The sequence below is a fragment of the Hakea prostrata genome, chromosome 7 (genome assembly GCF_041222555.1).
Source record: "Hakea prostrata isolate BN-2017 chromosome 7, UWA_Hpros_2, whole genome shotgun sequence".
Lineage (NCBI taxonomy): Eukaryota > Viridiplantae > Streptophyta > Magnoliopsida > Proteales > Proteaceae > Hakea > Hakea prostrata.
In genome coordinates, this window is record NC_142606.1 from 15246338 (window position 1) to 15271901 (window position 25564).

General features: G+C 37.4%; 4 protein-coding genes across 4 annotated transcripts; 2 read left to right on the top strand and 2 right to left on the bottom strand.

The window, feature by feature from the left end:
- LOC149010095 (transferases/nucleotidyltransferase) lies at window positions 1–10403 on the top strand. The gene is made up of 13 exons (XM_089162103.1): window positions 1–214; window positions 310–405; window positions 543–620; window positions 4900–4980; window positions 5062–5281; window positions 5361–5419; window positions 5916–5965; window positions 6068–6155; window positions 6961–7209; window positions 7298–7390; window positions 7947–8051; window positions 9422–9538; window positions 9611–10403. Exons 1-13 carry the CDS (start codon window positions 149–151, stop codon window positions 9692–9694), a joined length of 1386 nt encoding a protein of 461 aa, XP_089018229.1. The 5' UTR covers window positions 1–148; the 3' UTR covers window positions 9695–10403.
- Window positions 10404–13138: 2735 nt separating this feature from the next.
- Window positions 13139–15491, top strand: CYP94D2 (cytochrome P450, family 94, subfamily D, polypeptide 2). The gene has a single exon (XM_089162951.1). It carries the CDS (start codon window positions 13226–13228, stop codon window positions 14801–14803), a length of 1578 nt encoding a protein of 525 aa, XP_089019077.1. The 5' UTR covers window positions 13139–13225; the 3' UTR covers window positions 14804–15491.
- LOC149010097 (polygalacturonase-1 non-catalytic subunit beta-like) lies at window positions 15476–17784 on the bottom strand. Its single transcript, XM_089162396.1, has 3 exons — window positions 17781–17784; window positions 17619–17692; window positions 15476–16453 (listed from the first exon to the last, which is right to left on the bottom strand). The coding sequence occupies exons 1-3, from the start codon at window positions 17782–17784 to the stop codon at window positions 15476–15478; spliced, it is 1056 nt and encodes a 351-aa protein (XP_089018522.1).
- Window positions 17785–17812: 28 nt separating this feature from the next.
- LOC149010098 (ABC transporter C family member 3-like) lies at window positions 17813–24454 on the bottom strand. Its single transcript, XM_089164149.1, is given in 12 exon segments — window positions 17813–17992; window positions 17994–18058; window positions 18281–18344; window positions 19052–19357; window positions 19445–19653; window positions 19770–19878; window positions 19880–20065; window positions 20723–20887; window positions 21012–21665; window positions 21751–21837; window positions 22084–24057; window positions 24059–24454. Coding segments are annotated over 12 exon segments (4395 nt in total).
- Between the last annotated feature and the right edge of the window lie 1110 nt (window positions 24455–25564).

Below are 25564 nucleotides of genomic sequence, written 5' to 3' on the forward strand. Positions count from 1 at the left end.
CGAAGTCCGACCGGGCAACCCTTCGCCTACCCTTCGACCGCTCTTTTCTGCAATAGCATTCAGGAATCTTAATTCGAACTGACCACTCTGTTGCCCTATACTGCTACAGTGCTACCTTCCTTCCGTCTTTAATATTCTCTTAATCTGTATGGACTTCCAAGTGGTTGTTCTCGCCGGAGGCACTTCCAGCAAGCTCGTCCCTTTGGTTTCTCAGGTGCGCTCAATGATAACATTACCTCATATGATTTTGTATATGGCTTCTTCAAATTATGCCTTTTGAGAATTTCTTCGATCTTTCTCTGGATGTAGGAAGTCCCAAAGGCACTTCTTCCGGTGGCTAATCGACCGGTTCTGTCTTACGTTCTTGAACTATTGGAGGCCAGCAACCTCAAGGATCTCATTGTTGTAAGTTCAGTTGGTTTCCGTCTGATATTTATTTTGCTTGATAGTACTAAAAACTGATTCCCCCCCCCCCCTTCGTCTGAGGTAGGGTTCTGGGTTAATCTTAAATGCTTATTGAATACTTTACTACTGTATTATAGGTGGTTGAAGGCAAAGATGCAGCACTTCGTGTGGGCGGCTGGATATCCAGTGCTTACGTAGATCGTCTTCATGTTGAGGTTGGTTTGCTTCTGACCTTACTGTTCTACCTGTATTATTTTCTTTTATTTTTTATTTTTATTGCTGTGACTGCGATATATTGTTTCCCCTTGGTTCTATTACGTTAAAACTTTAAAATACTGATAATCATAGCAGCTCCACCCAAGTCTCTGTTTCTTTATTTTCATTCTCTTTAAAGTTTCAAGGCCTTGAGCTTATTAGCAAATGTGATCTGGTTGGATGTAGATTGTCCAGTATCTTGAGCCAGTTGTTCTATATATGTTACCTGGTTCTATTGCATCTCTAGGGGGTTGAATCAACAAAATAGCGTTTTTGTGTGTGTGGAGAAAAGCAATAATTGTAGCTTTTGTAAAGTGGTTAAACTATTATTTTGATGGAAATTTATTATGAAATAACATTGGTGGGGATTCTGTATCCACTCGAAAAATTGAAGGCACTCGACTACTAATGTCACTTGGAGGGACTCTCTCTGTAGTTCTGCAGGAAGCTCTACTGGAGCAGTTCAAGTGCTAAGTGGCAGGACTGGGGCAAACTTACAACAGATTAGAATGTTTTGAAGTTCATGACAAATAGCTGTTAGTTTACTGCCTTCCTAGAACTTGCCTTGCTCTGCTAGATTTGGTTCTAGAACTACAACCTAGTGAAAGTTCCAAATGAGCTCTCTACTTTGTGTAACAGAACCAAAGTTCATCATACAATGTTTTTTATTCTGTTAGTTGATTTTTCATGTGCTTATTGCCATGAAACATCAGGAATGTGATTCAGGTTGTCAAGGTGATGGTGTTAGTCATCACATAGGAAACCAGGTGGTCAAGAATGGGCCAGGTCATTTTGTGTTCGCAGGCATGCACGATGTGGGCACATCTTTGTCAAGGTTTAAGTGTCAAATATGGACTGCTGGATTGAGAGTGGAGTTTGGGAGCATAACATTATAAAAGATTGATTGTTCTATTACATATCATTGGGAGTAATCATGATGATTGAAACAAATTTGTTTTGCTTAATTTTGGTGTTCCTTGAAACCTTATTGAATCATCAGAAGACAAAGATCTTTCAGTCCAAGTCTCATTGGGGATGATATGACCAATTTACTGGTTGGTGGCAGTTTGTGTCAACATTCTATGTCACACATTTTATGGTTAGTTGCGGAAGGAGTTAGGCACTTATGTGCACTGGTTGTAGTAAGATTAATAAAAGGATTTATCATTGAGTTTTTCTTTTGTGAATTTTAGTTGGACTCCAATGCAAATTTATGAGGGGATGATAATTCTGGTAATCACCCTAATCTGTCACTGCAACTCGCTTGTCCTAATGGTCATTGCTAGTGGAGTGAGTAGAGTACAGATTGGTGATGTTGACTTACCATATGTTTTGTGCCTTTGAGTATAAAAATATAATCTTAATTCTTAACCAACTTCTCTTAGTAAATCTTGCTAATGGATTGAGTTGGTTATGAATTATTGATGTCGTGATGTTGGCTTCCCCTGAGGTACTTTGTAGCCCAAGCCTTGGTTTTCTATTGGATGTTCACTTACTTTGCCTACAAATTGCTTCCTTTGTTCTTCTTAGTTCTGTTTTATAGTTTTGCACGTACACACACACCAATTTTTTTTATAGGAAAAATGGGAAAAGAAAAAAGAAAAAGAGAAAACACAGCAATGTTGCTCAAAGCTCGTTATCTGCTGGCTGCAGGCATAATTTAGAGTCTTTTGATCTACTCCTGCATTAAAGGCATGCTTTTAGGCTATAATTTTGACAGTTGAACATCTGGCCTAGAATGAATATGCATGCATGCATATTATGTTATGTAATTTCCTTTTTGTGATGTAATGCTAGTCACACATCTAGCAGACTGCCACCATTTTATTTGTATTCTCAAAAGAAAATCTAACTTATGAGGATGCTCTTCATTAGTTTTTATTGCTTTGGTATACATGTAAATTACGTGCATGTTACAGGCTATGTTAGGTTGAACAGCTAAGTGATGTACAAGTGTTGGTCGTGTGCAATTTTCATGGTATTGAGGTGCAGGTTGTGCATGTGCCATGTTATGGGGCTATGTGCATGTGTGGGTAGCGACTAGCCTCAGTTTGCTATGCTAAGTACCTGGAAATGCCTAGTGCTGGAGCTAGATGTTTCTATGTTACCAAGGAGAGCAGAAAAATAAATTTTCATGTGTTCCATTTCTTCAGAGAATATGAGATGGTCCAGATTGGCAATCTATCAAAAAAAGAGATGGTCCCCAGGCTAGACATGCAAAACAGGTCAGTCAAAAGGTTTGATCAAAATGTTCTTCAAGACTTCAACAACGATCGACGTTTAGAGTTCACAGCAACTGGTAAGGAAGAGTTTGTCAACAGATTATTGGAAGAAGAGAACTTCTTGATTATTGCCCAGAGGTTCTGCAACAACCTTTAGAGGGGTTTATTCATTAACAATGAGTGGAATTGCAGTGGGGATGGACTGTCTCATCCAATTAATCCAGCCCACCCAAAAAACCAGTGTGGATAATATATTGAGAATTTTTCATGACAAGCTTGAAAAACATTATTTGTCCATATCAGACAAAGATATATCCTCTTATTACATGATTTTCTACCATTGGTGACTGGCAAGTGGTATACACTAATGGCAATGTCTAGACAGTGACACCAATAACAAAATCAATACTTCTAGTGTAAGGAACCGTTGTAAATGTAAATTATCCTAGGGAACATGAGAATCCCACCATTTGGAGGTTGTCAAAATCATTGTCAAGTTCTATCAGCATGGCTCACTGACCACATGGGAATGGATCCCAAGATTCTTTAAAGTTCATACCTGGGGTCCAATACTGCCATCCACTGGTTCCCTCCTTTATTTTTTTTCAGAGCAAACCTAGTTATTCTGTGTTATGTATTTTTGTGGTTCTTACTCAAAAGCTTGAGCTTTTGGGCTAAGTGGTAGTAACATAGTTTCAGAGCCAGGAAGTCAGGTGTTTGATCCATGGTAAGTACAAGGGTTTGATGTTATGTGTTATTGCTCCCCCTTGGTGCTATCTGATATTGTTAGTGTTGCATGTAGGACCATATGTGCGCTGGACTGCGCCTTTTCTTTTGTTTGGGGAAGGGGGGGGGTGGTTTGTTATCTGTGTTGATAAACATTTTTTGTGGTCCTTATTCAGCACTTTGAGCATCTGAGGTAACTATGTAGTTGTGAATATAAGGAGATAACACCAAGTGATGATTTTAAGTATTTAGGTTCAATCACAAATATCAAAGGGGAAATAGAGGATGTTCCACAATAATTTGAGCAGGGTAGCTGGAGTGCAGAGGTACTCTGAAAGTTATATAATTGACATAATGGATGGAAACTCAAATTTCATAGGTTAAAACTGATGATAAAATAATAAACAAACAGATCATTGTTGATTTCAGAAGTTGTTTCATGCATGTTTGTTGAGAGAATATTGTTTTGAAGTTGTAAGATGTGCAGTGGAGACCTTGAGTTCTCCAGTAAGCAGGAGTGAAATGCTTCTAAAGGAGCCTACAATGACTTCAGGATAAGCGAGGAAAGCTGCATAAGTTAGGACTGATAATTTGTATGACTTTGAATATATTAAGCATCCATGTAGCATAAAGCTGAGCTACATCGTGTTTCTGTGGCTGTTTTCAGTTAATCTGGCTTAAAATGAAATTTTGAACAAAGGTCCCATTGTTTAATCTAATATGTTACCTGCAGTATTGACTTTTACATGGTTTTTAGGTGAAAGCAAACAGAGCATATAGTGCAAAATTTAATGCGAGGAATCTGATAATCATATGGAGAGTGAGGAGCTTCACCATTAGATAGCACCATTGTTTGGAATAGAGAAGTTAGTTCTCTAAATTTCCGGTGTTTGGTTGGCATCATAATTTGAACTTCTAAGTTTAGAATTCTGTTATTGCCTCCCTCTTTCAGTCTTGCCGTTGCATCTTGATGGTAGCTTTTGTGAAAATTTGAACAATAAAGGTTTTGGAAGTGCTAAAATTGAATGGGCCCTACCATTTCAGATTATTATCTCCATGCTTCTGTACATCTGGAGTATGAAATGGAATCTCCCCTCCTCCCCCCCCCCCCCCAAAAAAAAAAAAATTTATTGTTATTTCTTTTCCCAATCATAAGCATGGAAACTGAGTGATACTGTGACTGCTTGGTGCTAATTTTTCAGTGTTAATGCTTCCAGTTGTGATCACACTACTTGGTGCATAGCTTAGTGATCTTGTCGATATATTCTATTGCCTTATATGCCATCTTTAGGTAGCAGCTGTCCCCGAGGATGTTGGATCTGCTGGTGCACTTCGAGCAGTTGCTCACCACCTTTATGCAAGTGACATATTGGTTAGAATCAAATTCTTTTGTTTTGAATTTTTGAACTATTTTTTCCCCCTTTGCACTCCTTAATTACCCAATATTTTGTAGGTTGTGAGTGGTGATCTTGTTTGTGACGTGTCTCCTGGAGCAATTGCAGCTTCTCATAGAAGACATGATGCTGTAGTTACTGCTTTACTTTGCTCTGTCCCTGTCAGTGGACCATCAGAGGTTGGATCTTCTGGAGGAAAGGACAAGACTAAAAAACCAGGGCGCTATAATATCATAGGGCTGGATCCAACAAGACAATTCTTACTGTTTGTAGCAACAGGTTTGATCTGAGTAGGTTTTCCCAACATGTGGTGTAGCTGAATGGTCATACTTATGGATGTTTTCTGTGACAACGTTAGGGGCTGAGGTTGAAAAGGACATTCGAGTTCAAAAGAGCATACTCCGTGCTGTTGGCCAGGTAGGATTAAAAATCTACATTTTGGAGTTCTTGTCAGATGAAGTGGACTCATTTTTCTTGCTCCTCAAACAATATGATTCTCTGGTCATGCAGATGGTTTTAACTTTGCTTCTGCAAGTATCTTGATCTTTTTCAATTAGTAGCATTGATGTCCTTTCTGTAAACTATTCACTTAGTAGATTTGGTGCTGAGTCAAGGTTTGCACATGTGAACCTTGCGGTTGAGTGTTCTCCACTTTATGTCTTCTCTGTAGCTTTTGTTTTCGTTAATTGCTATGTTATTAGATAGGTCTGGTGTTGAGTGATTAGAGAGAGGGATACTTCTGAACTTTATGTCACTGTTATGTATTTCCATGTTACCGATGTCACTGAACTTTATGTCATTGATATTGATCACAGTGCATCTTCAATATTTTCAACAGTAAGATTTTCATTTGCTCACGTTTATTAACTTGCTTCTTTTTATTTTTATTTTTATTTTTTTACTGTTTATGTAGATGGAAATCCGGGCCGATCTTATGGATGCTCATTTATATGCGTTTAAGAGGTTTGAGGTTTTTGTCAAAACCTATTAAGTGATGCTTATTTTTAATGGTTTCAGATTTGTATTCTATCTGAAGTTTTACATTCTCTGGTCATTTTTTGTCAGAACTGTTCTGCAAGAGGTCCTGGAACAGAAAGATACATTTCAAAGCATTCAGCAGGATGTCTTGCCATACCTTGTGCGGACACAGCTGGTCAGTTTGCCAAAATTCATGTTTGTAGGGTATGAACTGGGCTGGATCTGGTTTTAGATTCCCTGTCTGCAGCCTGGAATTCCTTGGTCCATGTCACTATGTCAGACAAGTGGATCTGTAACATCTGTTGGTCAAATCTGAACAGATGCAGTTTATTGTTTTATATTTATTTGTTTTTGGTTTTGTGGGTTGGGGGAGGACTCTCAGGCCTGGGGCTACTAGACCCTTGCACTGTTGTGAGGTACAAATTACATGCCATTACTCATTCAAATGATCAGGACCTATACATTATTAGTTCATACCTTAATGATTATGCAAATATGAAGTTTAAGTATATAAGCATCTACATGTACCTATAAGAACTTTTGAGATTATATTATTGCTATGAGCATCAAAACCAATGTAGAAAAGAACAAGCTTGAAGTATCCACCCAGACTGAATCTTTTACCGTCTAGTTGGATGGGCTTCAGCTACTGCCTTCTTCCCAGACATGGGTTGGGGGGGGGGGTTGGGTTATGCAGCTTGGGGTTGGTTGGGGCGGTGTGTGTGTTTTTTTTCTTTTCCGTCGGGGGGTAGGGTGAGGGGGTTACAGTTTAACGTATCAAAACCCACTTTGCTATTCAGATGCATATGGCTGCAATCCTTTCTGAATTTAAGACCAAATTTCTTTGAACTCTTTAAAAGGCTTGCAGACATAACATTGTGGATCTGACCTATTCGATTTCATGCTTGTTCTGAAAACTGCCATTAGATTTTATCATTACTAAAGTTCCCAATTATTGGCTACCCTGTGATAAATTTCAGAGATCAGAGGTATCACTATCCAATGGTTTTTTGCAAGCTGAAGAAAATTGGAATGAGAAAGATGCTGCCCAAAAAATTCAACACTTGAAAACTGGCGCCAGCCCTAGTTTTCATGAACGATATGTTTTTGCTTCTAATGGTTCTGCTCCTCTTCCAAAATCGCATAAATGTTGTGTTTATATTGCTGGCAAGAACAAGTACTGTGTACGCTTGAATTCTATTCAAGCTTTTAGTGACGTAAACCGAGATGTAAGAACCTTTACATTTCAAAATTTCTTTTTGTATTTGTCTGTGTTTAGCTAGACTACATGATCTATTGATTTTGGATGTGGACCAGGTCATAGGAGAGGCAAGTCATCTCTCAGGCTATTCGTTCTCCACTCAGAATAACATCATCCATCCATCTGCAGAGCTTGGATCAAAAACCACGGTGAGCTGATATCTACCTTTAAGCTGCACACTGCTGGGCCTGTGTCAATGCTACTTATAATTTAATTTGGCAAAATGTCAAGGATGGTTTCATGCATCAAGAATCTGTCTTAACCCTCAAATTTATTTAGTTCCCAAATCTTGTTTCATTTTGGGGTACTATGATTTACCACCAAATCCAGTTCAGCTTATATTTCAAATACTCTACTCTCTCCATGCTTCAGTCAAATAAGGTGCAGTTTCCTTCTTCTTCCTTCCTTTAATTGTGAATATACCATTCTGTTTCTTATCCCATTTTCTCTGATCTTGGTTAGATTACTTTCTTTCCTAGACCCTGCTAAGAGTGGGAGACTGGTGCACTGGGTCTGACCTCTACTACTTTGCCTTATGTTTCAGTCATTTCTTTTGATCCTCAATTCGTTGTTGAAATTCCTCTTTTCATCTATTTCATAATGTGGATAAAAATTTCTTTACCATATAGGAATTTCCCTTGATATCTTATGGCAGAGTGTCATTTATATGCTTTCAGGCTTACTTGTTTGTCTTGGTGTTTGTAGGTGGGGCCAAATTGCATGCTCGGAGAGGGGTCACAATTGGGTGACAAGTGTAGTGTAAAACGTTCTGTCATAGGTCGTCATTGCAGAATTGGCTCCAATGTAAAGGTATGGTAAATTTACTTAGATAATTTGATGGAAACCAAAGATGTATGAGTTGTCAGATCTTTCCAATCTTGGGCATATCTAGGTTTATGATTTCTTGGGTGAGTTTGGTAGGCCATGGGAATATCTAATGGGGTAAAATTTTGATGATCCAAGGCATCAACGTAGGATAGATATCTTTCTCTAAATCCTATGGGTGAGAAGGAATTAGTTGTGAGATTTGTCGAAAGGAAGTTCTTCGGTGGATCTTTGACATTTCCCAAACTTTTGCTCTTCTTGCCTTCCTTACTTCTCTTTGTTCTTCTTTCTTTCCTTTTCTTCTCCTTTCCTTCTTTCTTTCTTTTCTGTTTTATTGCCAGAACAGAGAACCCGCGAGAGAGAGGGGAAATCACAGGGGCTGGCTGGGAAGGATTCTAGGGAAGTCGGAGGGGTGGGAAGGTTGCTATGGCCCTTAATTAGGTGGGGAGAAATGGCTGGGAGGGCTGCGAGTGCAAGGGAGGGGGAATTCTGCATTGCACAGAAACAGGGCAGTAGATGGGAGGGTTGCAGCCAATGCAGAACTGTTCTAGTGGTGAAACCAACACCTCTTAGTGAAGAGGTCGTGGGTTTGACTCTTGCTGAGGCGTATTAATATCCTCATCCCCATAAGCCCCTTTGTACCAAAAAAAAAAAAAAAGAAAAAAAAAGAGGGGAGGGTTGCAATGGGCTGTAGGGTGCGGAATCACCTGGGGGAAGATCTGAACTGAATTCTGCAGGTTGAAAGTTACTGTTATTTGCTGAAGTTGACGCTTGAATACGGAAGATTGAGTGCTGAAATTGCAGTAGTTAATGGAGAAATCTAGAAAATAGTAACCTAGACAACCACAGGGTCTCCCTCAAAGGAACACTGCCAATACCTCATTGGCTGTAAACTGTCAATATTTTTATTCAAGCTGATTTGTTCTGTGGTAGGCTTGAGAACTTATAGCCTTTACCAGACTAGAAGATAAAAACAAATTCAAAAATCCCGACTTAAACTTAGATTCCTCATCCTATACTAAGGTAAGAAACTTAACTGGGAGTCTTAAAATCAGATTAGAATCTCAACTGGAATACTTAAGCAAGTAAAAGAAAGAAAAAAAAACCCAAAAAAAAGAGACAAAAATACCCCCAGATGGGGTGCGGCTTCTAGGTCCACTTGTGGCTCTTGCTGGGCCTCTTTTTGCTGTTCGCATCGTAATTAGAAGAAAAGTTGTTTGATATGTCTAGGAAGTTCACTTGAATTACTTTACCAGGTAAGTTGCAGTACAAAGATTATCTAATCAACTGGTTCAGTAATGCTTCTTTATTCTTTCCCTATCAAGAGTAAGGAGAACATTCATTTATCTCCACAGGTTGTGAATTCGGTTGTTATGAATCATGTTACTATTGGAGATGGTTGTTCGATCCAAGGTTCCGTTATTTGCAGTAACGTGCAGCTACAAGAGCGTGTAGTTTTGAAGGATTGTCAGGTATTACCAATCACTTTCGCTTCTTTCCCACATTCTCACTTGCTCATTTCTGGATTTGCCTTTTCGGTACAGGTGGGTGCAGGTTATGTTGTTGTCGCCAACATGGAACACAAGGGAGAGTCCTTGGCAAGAAAAGAAAGACCCCATTCTCAATGAGTATACTGGCCTTCCTTCTTTGTGTTTGCTTTTTGTACCATAGATTAAGTTATTTCTTGCTGCTTTATGGGCGATTGAAAATGAAATCTACAATTTTGTTTGTCCTTGTCTTACTTCCAATGAAACTTTTGCTCTATAGGTTGAGAACTAAATGATTTCCTGCAAAAATATGTTTTCTGTATATTTTCTCTTCTTCGCGTTAGTGTGTACCAATACTTTGTATATAAAGTTCTAAGGTTGATTCCTTAATAATTTGCCCTAGTTACCTTTCAACGCCGTGGTACTCCCACTCAGACTTGGAGCAAATATGGCTATCTGTAATGCCCATGACTCATCTACGGTTCTGGTAGGGTCACATTTTGCAACATTGGTACGCAATAATAAATGTGGAGGTCAATGCGATTCCTTAGGCTTAAAGGGAATCAATTCCAACCTGAACTCTTATAGTGAAATAGGCAGGCAACACTGCGGGGTCATCTACCATGGTTTCTTTTAAAGAAGTCGCTTATTTTTAAGATAAACAGTTATAATTTCCTGCTAAAAGGAAGGAATGAAGGAATAAATGTTCCAACCAGAAAGAACAAGACATTATCAATTGTCTAAGAGTTCCAAATGAAGCAAGTGGGGACAACATTCAAGTTGAAGCAGATTTGGGCATGGTACTGATTGGTTAATGGTGGGCTATTTTTACTTGACGAATTGTCTCCATCTTCTAATAATGAATGATTATTACGGGATTAGATATTTTGTGTCTTTTTCCAGGAGGGAATTTTCCAATGAGTGTTCAATGAATTATATGATTTATTATGTGTAATGTCCTAATAACTAATTCAAGAGCATTTATGTTGGTTCTTGAATTAGAATGTTTCACGTTATAGAATCTTATTACTTTAACTTGTGGTTTGGAATTTAAATAATTTAGATCAATTATGAATAAAACTTTAATCTACATGGTTGGATTTTTGACTCGAAATCTTTTTAATTTATGTGGTTGGATTTTTTATATATAAAAAAAAAAGATATTGACTTTGAGATTTTAGCATGATCCTTGTGCAAATAAATAACTTTTCTGAGTGGTAGATATTCCCCATTTGAGTCATTGAAAACAGGATATGAAGCATAGATCGATGCTAACCTCATGGTACATTCCTAAATCATATGAGGAAGCCAACGTCATACTTTAGATATGACTTTTGTCACGGTGCATTCTCTTAAGAGTTTTACTTTTAAGACCAACAAGGTCTTTGATTGTCTTTCCACACTCCTCTCCTCACCTTTACATTCCCTAGGTCTGATAATGACTCAAAAAAATAAAATAAAATAAAATTAACATGAAAGATCTTATATTACAAAAAGGTCGATTTTCGAAGACCTTAATTGATCATCTTCTCAATCATCACAAAATGGATCTCTTCTCTCTATAGGCTCTCATTGTCATCTTCGTCATAATGGATCTATTTTAATGGACCATTATTTCTTTGTAGATGTGTGACATGTGTCTTTATATAATGTTGAGAATTGAGATTAGATTTAAATGATAAGTAAAAAATTATTTTAATTTAATCACAATCATTTGATGATGTGACTTATGAATATGTATCACACATGCATGAGAAAATGGATGGTACATTTCCTTACCGGAAATGGATTGGATAAAATTCCTCTTACTCCCCTGAGTTCCTTTGCGATATCGTCATAAGCTTTATCCTTGCTGGGTGAGACACCACGTCATCAGCATCTTGTGGTGTTCTGGCTCCTTGGATCACGGGAGGACGTGAAGCATAGCATACTTGAGGTTTGGATGGAAGGTGGGTTGCAGGGTTAAGTTGAGGGAGAGACCTGTGGGTATTATTTGATCCGTTTCGATTTCAATATGGAAGGTCTACTGCTTTGAAACTTCATTTGTTGTGGAACAGATGAATATGAGTGGGTCCAACTTCAAATTCGTTTTGTTAAAATTCAAAGGTGGTTGCCTGTGAGAAGACAATGGACCTCTACCTTGACAGATAGAAGATCCAAACTCTATTTCTCGCGTGGCTTGAAATCCCAAATCCTTGAAGCCAAGTTTGAATAAGATCCACACTATACGTGCATCTTTCCTTATCTGGAAAGAATCTTTCCTAGGAGGAACATACAGACTCATGACATTTGCTCATGACTCATGACACATGGGTGTTTTGTCATGGGCCATCTCCCTTTACTCTTGAAATCCTCTTCATTAGTTTTTTGGATGTCAAATATGAGTCTGATCCTCTACCTATTATGGTCGAGATATGTGTTTTTGTCACACCTCTCTATCATAACAATATTGGTGAGATTAATGCATGGAAGGGCTCATATATTTGATTAATTTGATAGCACTTAGAGTATACCCAAGGCTTAAGACGGAGAAGTGTGAGAAGAGCACATAATAGTTTGTATTACTCTGCAAACTATATCATCCACCCAAGAATGAAAGCCAAGAGTGAAGTCTTATGGAAGGAACCCTGGCAAAGTTGAACCAAAAGACTTGGTTTCATATTATCTTACAATGTCGCATTACGTTAGATAAAATTTTTTTTTGGTAAACCATTATGTAGACAATTATGTACTACAAAAGTATAGTAAAATCAGTTAATCAATGTTACAAAATCATGAACCTTATTAGTAATCTTTCTTTCGTGTGTGGATAACATATATGATATATGGATGATGGACTCGTTTGATAAACACACCAAGGCTTTCAGCTTTGAGAACTTTGAGAAATAACTGGAGTTTTGGGTGTTTCTACTTCTATATGTGTTAGTATTCTATAACAGAAATAGGATATAGAAAAAATGAAACATAAGGTTTCTTTTCGCAAAGACAAGAGATTATGATTTCACTTGAGATAGAAGATGAAGATGAATTTTGGTCATTAAATATAGAAAAGATGAAGAATTGAACGATCCCAACCGTTAAGGTTAAAGAAGCAAAGAATGGAAGAGATTTATCGCAATATGTGAGGGTTTTAACAAGGTTTTTATGTTTAGGAGTCAATTTTCATGAATACCCTTCTATAATGCTAATCACTTAAACTTAGTGTGCTTAATTTTTGCTTTGAGAAACAAACGTAGCAGTGTCAAAAGTGTTTTTCGAAGCAAAATTTTTTTATAAACTTCAATTTATGTTGTCAAAATCATCATAAACAAATCATTTTTATTGGATAATTTTTCTATTTTTTGAAGCAAGAAATACCTTGTTTTTGGATGAGTCATCAAACGGGTATCCATTTCCCTCTGCATGAAAAACACATCTTCATCAATCACATCCAAGTAATATTTAGAAGAAATAATTTAATTTATTTTAATTTAATTTGAATTTGATGGACTTGTGTCCTTCATCCAGAGAAAAATGGGAGTAGATATCAAATAAAAATACAACCATTTCAAATGAAAAATCCTTCAGCGATGACGTAAACTTCCTACAGCTTATTCGTTCAATTGAATCCAGTTAATTTGGAAGAAATATGACCCTATCCTGCTCATAAAAGACGGATAGATCATCTTCTCCATGTCTTGGCTCTGTTTGTCACATACCCACATAATGGATCTCTTCTCTCTACGAACCATCGTCGTCATCTTCGGCACTCTTTGCTTCAGTTTCTACTTCTTCTACTCCCGAAAGAGAAAACCACCTTCCACCACCACCATACCAGGATTAATCTCTTATCCCTTCGTCGGAACCCTACCGGATTTCATCAAGAACCGCCACCGTTTCCTCGAATGGTCCACCCAAATCCTCAGCCACTCCGCCACCAACAGCTTCGTCTTCCGCCGGCCTGGAAAAATCCATGGCTTCCTCACCGCCAACCCTCTCAACGTCGAACACATGCTCAAGACCAACTTCGAAAACTACCCGAAAGGAGATCAATTCATCACTCTCTTGGAAGATTTCCTTGGCCGTGGCATCTTCAACTCCGACGGCGAACTCTGGAAATTACAACGCAAGACCGCTAGCTTCGAATTCAATACGAAATCGCTCCGTAACTTCGTCATGGATATCATTAAAGAAGAGACACACAATAGATTGATTCCACTGTTGATTAGGGCGTCTGACCTGGATCAAATTCTGGACATGCAAGATGTGTTAGAGCGATTCGCATTCGATAACGTCTGCAAGCTTGCCTTCAACGTCGACCCCGGTTGTCTCAGCGGCGACGCCACCGCCGGAAGCGAATTCATGGAGGCGTTCGAAGAAGCAGCAACGCTCAGTGCTGGGCGCTTCATGTATGCTTTTCCTCATGTATGGAAATTGAAGAGAGCTCTCAACTTGGGTTCTGAGAAGAGGTTGAAAGAATCAATCGCGACAGTTCATAGCTTCGCCGATAAGATCATAAGGTCAAGAATGGAGGCCGAGGCCGAGGCCAAGCAAGAGTCTGCAGATCTACTTTCCCGATTCATGGGGAGCGACTCTAACGAGTCTAATTCTAACTCGCCCGAGTTCCTTCGCGATATCGTCATAAGCTTCATTCTCGCTGGGCGAGACACCACGTCATCGGCACTATCGTGGTTGTTCTGGATCCTTGGTTCACGAGTGGACGTGAGGGATAACATTCTGGAAGAGCTGAAAGAGATTCGGACACGTAACGGGAAGAATATCGGCGATACATACACCTTCGACGAGCTACGACAGATGCAGTATCTGCAAGCTGTGCTTTCAGAGGCGATGAGGCTTTATCCACCGGTAGCGGTCGATACGAAACAGTGCCTGAAAGATGATGTCATGCCGGACGGTACGTTAGTTAAGAAAGGATGGTTCGTGACGTATTTGACGTATTCCATGGGAAGGATGGAGAGTATATGGGGGCAGGATTGGAGGGAGTTTAAACCGGAACGGTGGTTGGAGAACGGTATGTGTCGACAAGAAAGTCCGTTTCGGTATCCAGTGTTTCATGCCGGGCCGAGGATTTGTCTGGGAATGAATATGGCGTTTATACAGATGAAATCGATTGCAGCGACAGTGTTGGAGAGATTCGATATGAACGTACTTGAGAAGGATAAGCTTCCTGGCTATGTCTTGTCATTGACGCTGAGGATGAAAGGAGGGTTGCGGGTTAAGCTCAGGGAGAGACCCGTGGGTATTATTTGATCCATTTTCATGTCCGCATCGAAGGTCTTCGGCTCTGAACCTTAGTTCACTCTTTTGTTAGAGCTCAAAGGTGATACTTTTTTAATACTGTTATTTACGCTGACACGTTTATTCTTGATTGGCCGGTTCAATTTTAGTGCTCCGCATTAAATGCATAGCACTATATTGTTAACGGTCGAAATCGAAATCCCTACCGGCATTCACTCCCAATGAATAGGAAATTCAGACTATTATCTCATAGCCCTGAAATCCTTGAGTCATGTTTGAATAAGATCCACACCACACATTTATCTTTCCTTACTGGGTAAGAAGAATCTTTCCATGGTGGACCTTATACATTTGTCACGACTCATGAATTATGGGTGAAGGGTTTTGTCGTGCTCCATCTCTCTTTTCTCGTGTAACCCCCATAATATGTATTCTGGGTTGTCAAATATATTGCTCTTGCAAGCTACATCATCCACCAAGAAATGAAAAGCCAAGACCGAAATCTTATCGAAGGAATCCTGTCAGATATGAATCAAGAAGCTAGGTTTTCTTGGTTACAGTGTCAACAATACAGTGAAACTTGAAAGGAGATGGATGTAATGAAATTAAAATAGGTTATTGTATATCGTGTTCAAACAGCATACATGTAACACAGAGAGGAGAAGTGGAAAATAATGAAAAAATTCAAATATTCTTCATTGTCCAGATCACTCCATTCTCATTTATCCAATGACAAACTTCTATTAAGCCCGGGCCAAAACCTAATAACTTGAAAGAAAGATGGTTCGGATTCCATGTTGATGTGTCATAGTGGCATGCCATAATTACATGATTGACATTCTTCTGAGCATGTATATCAACTATGTATAATTTTACTTTTGGTAGAATATGGCAATAGTAGACTTGAAATGGAAATGGCTGACTATGGCACAAGGCTGGTGGTTTGGTTAGGTTTCCATAGACGAGTTTTACAGCTCCAATTAGGGCGTTCTCATAAGATCCATCTACACTTTCAGTACTCCATACACTTAGATTGGACCCTAATTTTTCAACAACAAAATTGATCAAGTTTTCACCTGAAGTCGCACAAGTTCGTTGTTCGCCTCGAATCGGATTCTTCTCACATATCTTGAGGCTGTCTTGAATGTACTCATCCATAATTGATCCATCAACTACACCAAAAAACTTCTTCAACTCCTTTATTTGGGAAGAAGAAAATGGGATTTTGGATGCAATAGACAGTGGCAAGAATGATTTATATGGCACTGGGTCCCTTAAATCAGGAACATGCATGAAACCTCCCTCTTTCACCATTGATTGTCGGAAATATGGCAATCCACCTTGGCTTGCAATTGATATTGATGCCTTATTTGGAAGGTCATATTTCATTTTAGCATCATTCCATTGAGCAATTGGCGGTAAGGTTGTGTCACTTGTTATTGCCATTGTTGCAAGTGTATTTTCAGAACAAACAATATTAGCTTGCTTACAAAATGAATGCATGTGGAAAACCAATTCATTCTTTTCCATAAGCTTGATAAACATTTTTTCTTGATGGAGGTTTAATGGAGAAGCTTTTGCAACCAAACAGCTTGGAGGGTGTGGAAGACCAATATGCTCCTCCCAATACTGTGAGAAGGCATTTTTTCCAGCTTGACAACACTGTTATTTTATAAGGAAAAAAATGACATCAAATAAACATATGATAATTATGAACAAGAAATAATCAATTGTTGGAAATCATTCTTCTTACACTGATATACGCTATTGTAAGAAGCCCAGGCAATAGGATTAGGTGTGGCATGGTGAGATTGAAACAAAGAATGAAAGGAGGAGGTGACATTGGGTGAATATATATATACTACCAACAAATAAAATTGTGTTGTCAATGCAAGGTTGGTAGAGTGGTATCTAGATCCATAACTAGGTTTAGAATAAGCTCATGGGTTGATTCACCCTTGCCCAGGCTGGAGATGTGAATCCTGCCATAATCGCAAATTACTCGGATGAACTCGGACATTGAAAAAACAAAACTCATCTTGCCTTTTTAATTATAAAATTACATATTAGGAATTTTGTGAGACAAAAACACATCAAAATCGAATACTTCATTGCTAAAAATTTTATTTCGTTAAAAGATATCGTTTTTTTGGGAAAAATCCTAAGCCATACATTTTTCCTGGTCTGTAAAACCTCCCATATGATTGGTTCCTTAGAAACCAAATTTGAGATTTCTAATCAAATTGTATTGCCATGAAAGGAAAACTTTGAGAGGAGAGAAACTTAAGATTTAATTATGGAAAGAATTGGTAAAAATAGTTAAAAGTTTTAAAGAGAAAATGTTAATGTGATTTAAGGAAATTTGGTTGATATATGTCTAAAGATATGTCTATCGTAGGGGAAAAAAAATCCTCTGCTGTGCAGAGCAGTGCACAAATATACCAAACAATAGGCTGAAAAGGAAACAAAAAAATTACAAGCCTATACATTTTGAACTATATGGTAAGTTACCTTAGATGACAATGATCAATACCTCTTAATCAGAGACCATGCAATACTCTGGAAAGATTGTGTGTAGTTACTATTTATAGTAGTCAAAAGATACTATTGGACAACTAAAACTTCTGTCAATATTTGTAAAACTGCATAAAAATTAAGGGGAAATCCCTTCTCATCTTCCTTATGCTGAGTATTTACAATTGAATGTTAAAGCTAACTCAAATAATTATAAGAAGCCTTGAGACTTAATCCTAACAAGTATATGGGAGTTACTCTTTACATTTGAATTAATATTACAAAACTATGATCTACATCTTTGAGTATACACCTTAACAAGCTTTGCAAATGATGATGACTGATTCTCAAGCAATTTCGTCGGAGAATCATATTCTAGAGCAATCCCTGTTTCAATATGAAACCACATCAATCTAATTAGACAATTAAGCACCATAAATGTATGAGACCAACATGTTCTCAAAGTCAACTAAACCCATTAGTTATCGGTGTATTAAGTACTAGCTACTAACCATTATCAAGAAGTAGGACCTTATCAATGTCAAGAATAGATGTTATCCGATGTGCGATTGTAATAACAGTAGATCTTGAGAAGTGTTGCCTAAGAGTTTGTTGAATGAGATAATCAGTGGCTGTATCCATTGATGCAGTAGCTTCATCGAGAACTAACACTTTACTCTTTTTCAAGTAATAGCCTTCCTAAACAAACTAGTTGTCTTTGACCCATGCTCCAATTCTCTCCATTCTCAGTTACTGTTTAAAAACCAAATAAACTTTGGATTAACTTTCAAATGCTTTTATCAAAAGTTTTTTTTCTTCCTTCACTTAATTAATTCTTGTTAAAAAGGCGTGGGGTTGGGGGGGGGGGGGGGTGACTAGGTTTTGTAGTTGAAATTATATATATCAACAAAATGCTCGTGTAGTAATAAATTGATGCTATTTCTTGGTATATATTGAACAAAGGAAGAAACCAACCTGTTGTATCAAGCTTCCTTTCCTTCTTCCTAACTTCATCTCCAAGTTGACATTTATCTAAAGCCTAAGACAACAAAAAAACCATCATTAAAAACAAGCTAATAAAGAAAAAGATGATAAACTGACCAACAAAACAAAAGTTGCGTTTATTTGCAAAGGTGGGGTGGGAAAAAAAACATGGGGGCCTTATGAATGGGGTGAGGGAGAAGGAAAAGAAATGAAGAAATTTTGTGAAAAAATGTTAAATATGGGTCTCATTTTTTAGTTTTTCATATTTTTTCACAAAATCCCACATATTTTGGGAAAGTTAGCATACCACCTCATCCCATCAACCAAACAAACTACACGGAAAAGCAGCGCATTAAATGCGAAGGCAGATGGAAACGGACATCGGATTCAAAATACCGGGAACGATCCGGCGGCAAAAAATGTTTGGCTTGACAATTCCGTGCATTTAATGCGTATGACTGGAGCAAGGTCCATTACTTTTGCAATTTAATGGAAAATTTTGCTTTTTCAAGTTTTTTCCCACCCCACCTTTATTCCAGCAAACAAACGCAACCTAAGTGGGAAAGGAAAATAGGTACATCAAAATAATGCACTTCCTAAGTCTCAACTAATAGAATTTCTTGTGACAAACTTGGCCCAAAAATGATCAACCCATCCTACGAAATAATTTCAGCATCTTAACGGTATGGATTGAAAATTTGAGGAGAATATCCATACTTAGTCATTAATTAAACTTTATTCATCAAATAAAAATAAGCTCACCTCCCATATTTGTTCGTCAGTGTATTCTTCAAGCGGATCAAGATTATTTCTTATAGTCCCCTCAAACATCGTTGGGTCTTGTGGGATGATGATTAATCTTGATCGCAAGTCTTGAAGACCAATTTCGGAGATTTTGATATTATCTATCCATATTTGACCAGCTGTAGGTTCAATCATACGGAAAAGCGCTTGTATAAGAGTTGATTTACCACTTCCTGTTCGACCAACTATGCCAATCTTCATTCCTCCAGGAAAAATACATGTGAGACCTCGTAAGACAAGAGGAAGGTGTGGAGCATACCGAACCTACATAAATATATACCAAATAGTAAAATAATGAAGCTTAGCCTATAAGAGTAGGAAAAACTGCAAAAGCCATTCATGTGGGAGTACCTGCAAATCCAAAATATCAATTTTCCCTTGTGATGGCCATTCATGACTTGGTCTTTTCCCTTCTACCAAGAGAGGGGGTTCACTTGAGATGTTAGTATATTGCATTATTCTCTCAACAGATATGATTTTGTTCTCAATACTACAAAGATCCCATATGACCCCATGCATATTGAAACTGAGTCCATATGTGAGTACTAAACCCATGACACCTTCAAGAGGAGGGGGAAAAAAAAGAAAAAAAAGATCAAAACCATGCTTTTAGATGAGCAATAAATCATAGTTTTCTTAATAAACTATTTTATAGATCTGATATTTGAAATTATACCAGGACTGAGTACTCCTTTTGGCATTGATATCAAGAAAATCAAAGAGAATGCGTATGTGATGGATGCTAATATATCCATGCGAAAACATAACCATTCCATTGCACCAGAAATAATGAAACACGAGCCTAGAATACCCATCTATCACCTTAAAATTTGTTTGCATAAACCAATCTTCTTGACTGAAACATCTAATTGTAGTTGAACCTAAACTAGATTCAGTAAAATGTTGTACAATTGGAGCTTGGCATATTCCAATGAGTCGGGATAATTCTCGCGCTGCCGATATGTAATATTGCTGCAAGACAAGGTAAATTAGAAAACATTTAGAAAATTTATTATAACTAAAAAGAAGAAAACTGCAAGAAGAAAACGCAATAACAATATTTTTCTTATAAGAAACATTTCTAAGTAAAAGTTGTTTAATAATATTGCTATGAATGAAATTGCAAGAACTATTTTATTTTTGTAACATGTTATACCAAGGGATTGACTCAGTTGGCAAGACCAGCACTTCTTAGTTAGAGGTTAATAGTTCAACTCTTACTAGGTACCTATATCAATTAAGCCCCCCTCCCTCTTAAAGTTCAAACCCCCCAAATAAATATATAACAAGCTCCTTCTACCAAGAAAATAAAAAAGAGAAGAAATAAATAAGAAAGTACACATTTGTTTGTGTGTGCACGTCTATTACAAAATCAAGCAATTTGAAGATTTTAATCATCCTTTTCACACCTAAATATATGTCCACACATCACCAAATGAATTTGGTGCAAAAAGCAAATTAAACTCACTAATAAAATTGACCCAAAAAAATTCACTAATTAAGCAAAACTTAAAACCAGCAAAACTTGAAACCAATTTTTTTTAATACCATACTAGTTATTGGAAAAATCTAACTAAGCTTGATTGAAATTTTAATTAGGAGCAATGAAAATAAGTACTATGGAATTACCTGATATAAGATGCACATCACAGTCATGGGTATAAAAACTATTAACATTTTCCATGCAACTAGTGAAATTACTCCAACAGCTCCTATGAATCCAATAATCGAGATAAGGAGTTCTTCAATACTGTGTGGAATAGAAGTATCAACTGCACCTTGATCCGTAGATATCTGCATATAGAATCGATAGAGTTTATTAAAAAAAATTATATTGTACATTTGGCCATCAATTAAGATAATTTGAATTGCAATAAATAAACAATATATATATATATATATATACACACACACTTACCCGATTTAGAATTCTTCCACTAGGAGTAGAATCAAAAAATTGCATAGGGGCACGAAAAATGCAAAAGTGCATTTTGTTGAAGAACAAAGTTGCTGTTTTGAAACCAGTAGTTACAATGAGCACAGACCGTATAAGTACACAAAGAGTGCTTCCAAAGAATAAACAAACATAAACAAACATGATTGTGGATCCTTTAACATGGGGCCTCACACCCTCTGAAACAGGCGTAGCCAATACCATCCAATAATTACTGCCAATATAAAGGAGTTGGTAAAGAATTTGTGCCAATAGTATGAATGGTATGAAAGCCCCTTTATGTGCCGCAGTAATATATTTCCAGTAAACTGAAACACTAACTCCACCTTTTTCCCTCTTTTCTTCTTGAACAAGTTGCCCTTCTGGCTCCGTTTGTTTTTCTAATTTGTGGTTTTTGAATTCACTTTCTTTCCCATCTTGGATGGACTTCTCTCTACATAGAGTAATATCATCTTCCTCAATACCCTCAATCAAATTACCTGAAGTAGTCCCATGTTGGCCAAAATTAAGATCTACCAAAGCTTTTTTATGTGCACCTACTAATTCCATAAAGTCGGTTCCTGATTTAAGGATTTCTTCATATGTTCCTACTTGGGTAATCCTTCCATCCTTGAGAACCTACCAAATAAGAGAAGGTAAATAATTATTTTTAAACAAGATTGAAAAAAATTTGAAATTTGAAAAGAGCATTGGGTACTCTCACCAAGATTAGATCAGCATAAGGTAAAAACTCTACTTGGTGAGTAACATATATTATTGTTTTTTGACCCAAAATTCCGAGCAAACATTCCTGAGAGAAAAAAAGATGATCATTTTAAACACTTGAACAAATTTGTAATTGATTAAAAGGAATAGCTAATTTGTTAAATATGTATATTTTTTGAATGTTAAGATCGAAACTTCAAACCATAGGAGTTATGCAAGAACATGCATTTCTTAATATCCTTTAAATTTCACATCATACTCATTTTGTAGTGAACAAAATTCTAAAGTGAGAAATCATATGCTATGCAAGTTTAGATCGAAGAAGAGTTACCTTAAATAGATGAGTCCCTGTGTGAGCATCCACAGCACTAAAAGGATCATCAAGTAGATAAATATCTGCATTATGATACAAAGCACGTGCAATTTGGATTCTTTGCTTTTGTCCACCACTTAAGTTGATCCCTCTTTCTCCTACAATAGTTTGGTCTCCAAAAGCATACAATTCTAGATCTTTCTTTAATGAACATGCTTCAAGTATCTTCTCATAACGTTCATTTTCCATCTCTTTACCAAACAATATATTGTCTACTATCTTACCACTTTGTATCCATGGAAATTGTGCAACATAGGCCATTGTCCCATTCAACTTAATGGTTCCAGACAGTTTTGGCATTTCTCCTAATATGCAAGAAATTAGGCTTGATTTACCTGACCCGATAGAACCACAAACAGCTACTTTCATTCCACAATGTATTTGAAAATTAAGATCTTTCAAAGTGAAATTAGGAGCATGAAGTTCCCATGAGAAATTCCCATTTACTATCTCAACTGCTACCTTGTCACCATCTCTTGGAAGCTTTTGTACCATACTAGGATGTAGAACATCAAGAGAGAGGAATGAAGCTACTCTGTCGAGTGAAACCTTAGTTTGAATTACCATGGAAATCAGATCTGGAAGACTATAAATGGGTTCTTGCAATACCTCAAATGTTGCAAGTGCAGACAAAATCTTCCCTGACTCTAGAGAAATTTTCATAAGTACACAAAATCCAAAAGTAACCATGGACACAAACATAGGAGCAGAATAGAAGACAAACATAGTCATAGCTGAAGTATAAAGTAACTTCTTCAACCATCTTATTTCTAAATTCCTAAGGTCAATTATCTTAGCCAAGAACTTCATTTCCCAACCATGGAGCTTGAGAGTTCTTATATTTCTCAAAACTTCAGATGTCACTTTCATCCTTCGATCCTTTGAATTCATCAATTTTTCTTGAAAGTTCTCTTGTAGTTTTCCCAATGGGACATTCACTATCATCAATATCATTGTGGAAGCAAAAGCTACAAGAGAAGCAAGTCCAAGATTTTGGTACAATATCCATAATGCTAGAACAATTTGAAGAGGCACCTTCCATATGTCGTGCAAGTACCAACTGAATCGACCAATTCTTTCAGCATCCACACTTATCAAATTAACAAATTCTCCACTAGTTTGACCTTGCTTTGTTTGGCTTGAAAGCTTGAGACACTTAGTATAGATTGTTGAGAACAAAGCAGCACGGACCTTAATTGCCGCCTTTCGCAATTGAAAGAACAAGTGTCTCTCAAAGAGGCATCTTACAATCTTTGAAAGAAAAAAGACAAATACCAACGTATAACTTTTATGTTGTTGGTGAGAACTATTAAGACATCGAACAAAGGCACCAATAAGATATGGTCCGATGTAAGAAGCCAATGTGCATACAATGGAGAAAAGACCCGTCAATAGGATTTCCTTCCACATTGAGAGAATCAATGATTTCACCAGCTTGAACTTACTTACTTGAGTGCCATTAGTAGAAAACTCAAGCTTTTTTCTAAAATGAGTAAAGACCACATTAGCACTATCACGAATAGGAAGCTGAGGAACGTCTTCAAGGTTTAAAGCTTTCTTATATCCAAGTGAAAGCAACGGGCCAATCCAAGAGAAAGTAAAAATACTAAGAAGATTGGCATTTGCATAAGGAGTGATATTCTCTTCACCAATATTTGATCTTTGTTCGTCCTCAGTATTGTTTCTTTCAGAACTAATTTTCAAAAGAAGCTCTAAAGGATTGAAATAGCTATCTTCTCTCCCCATCCAAAAGAATCCAGCATTACAACAGAATAAACCAGCAATAACCGATGCAATATCAGAAACCCATAGCTGGAATGGTGAGGACGAATATTTCAAATACAAACTAACATGTATAACAAGACAGGATGAAGACATCAGCAAATAAAAGGCCCACCAACTCCGCAGTATAAAGGGGAATTTATGGTCACTTCGAACGAGAAAACTGGATGTGCAAGTAAGCAGAGATCATAAACCAAGTTACTGTCCTGATTGCAAAATCCCATTGAGCAAAAAACTTCTGATCAGACCACCCATGTCTATTACCAGAGTAGTAGTTTAACATGCACAGGAGAAGATCACAACATGCTAAACCTATGCAAGATATAAAGGCTGACCATTGGTATAAAGAGTATATATTTTTCAATATTGGCTTGGAATTTTCAGGGGTAGGCCTTGTGCGTCTCTTCCAAGCCCAGAAAATGGGTAAAGCAACTAATAAAACTAGATGGGTAGTAGCAGAAAACTTGTGTAGAAAAATGGTTAAAGAAGACTGCATAAAGAATGACGAGATACTCGTATCATTCTTTGGTTCTAAAAAAACGTCCATGGTTTCAATCTTTTTTGCTTTTGTTTTCAATTAATTTGTGGCTTAGCAAAGGAAAACCTACTACAGATCCATCTAGCTTTGTCACAATTTGAGTTGATGCAGGCCCATCTGTCAAAATGTTGCAGAAAACTATGGCATCTATATACTAACCATCTCTAACTCATGTGTCCTGAAAAGCTTAAACCAAAATTTGATTCTCAATATCACCCTTAGGCGTAGTTGTACCTGTTAATTAACAAACAAAATAACGAGAGAGTTGGCAAATTTTCTTGGAAAATCAAGAATGGAAGTTTGCAGGGAATATTAACAAAAGAATATAAAGATGGAATACAACCCCATAAAAAGTTGGAGCAAAATGAAACGTACATGTTACAAAACCTCAACCTGCTAAAAAATTTGATTTTTGAAAGGCAGAAAGAGGAGGCACACCTTGACAAAGAAGCTTTAGAAATTAGGAGAGCCTCTGCGGGATACGTAGCTAAACATGGGAGAGTTCTATGAGTTGCGAGGGAAATGCATGAGTATCTGCAAAGGACTTGCTTGACCTTATAACTCTTTTGACTTGCTGAGAAATAGGGAACTTATGGTCTGAATCCTTCTTGGAACGGAACGCTCGTATATCCTTGGAAATAGGGAAGCGTAAGGTCTCTTTTTCCTTTGGAACCTGCTGCGTTATAGGGATTGATTGCACTGTGGTCACCTTGTCAAATTTAGGAAGGAAAGTCTCAGGTCTATACGCATTCTTCGCTACTTCAATTCTATTGAAAGTCTGAAGATGAGAAGAACAAGACTTTTCTATAGAGTATTCCATGGGTTCTCTGTTTTCAAATTTCAACTCACAGACTTGACGAAGAAGCTTGATTTTTGAAAGGGAGAGAGGAGTGCACACCTTGACGAAGAAGCTTTAGAAACTACGAAAGCCTCCGCTGGTTTCGTAGCTCAACATGGGAGAGTTTCTATGAGTTGCGTGAGAAATGGGTGCGAAGGACTTCTATCACTCTTTTGACTTGCTGAGAAATAGGCAACTTATGAGGTCTTGCTTCGGAATTTTATCTGTCCATTTCTTTACCTTCCTGGACCCCAGATAAAGAGAAATTGATGTAAGAAATG

What these genes read in the sequence shown, in the direction of transcription:
- CYP94D2 (XM_089162951.1), top strand. Translation starts at nt 13,226, where the DNA reads ATGTCTTGGCTCTGTTTGTCACATACCCACATAATGGATCTCTTCTCT.
- LOC149010097 (XM_089162396.1), bottom strand. An exon ending in CATTTGCAAAGCTTGTTAAG is followed by an intron (nt 16,454 to 17,618) that starts GTGTATACTCAA and finishes ATAAAATAACAG; the next exon opens with TGTTGTCAAGCTGGAAAAAA.
- LOC149010095 (XM_089162103.1), top strand. Translation starts at nt 149, where the DNA reads ATGGACTTCCAAGTGGTTGTTCTCGCCGGAGGCACTTCCAGCAAGCTC. An exon ending in TAGATCGTCTTCATGTTGAG is followed by an intron (nt 621 to 4,899) that starts GTTGGTTTGCTT and finishes TGCCATCTTTAG; the next exon opens with GTAGCAGCTGTCCCCGAGGA. An exon ending in CATTTATATGCGTTTAAGAG is followed by an intron (nt 5,966 to 6,067) that starts GTTTGAGGTTTT and finishes ATTTTTTGTCAG; the next exon opens with AACTGTTCTGCAAGAGGTCC.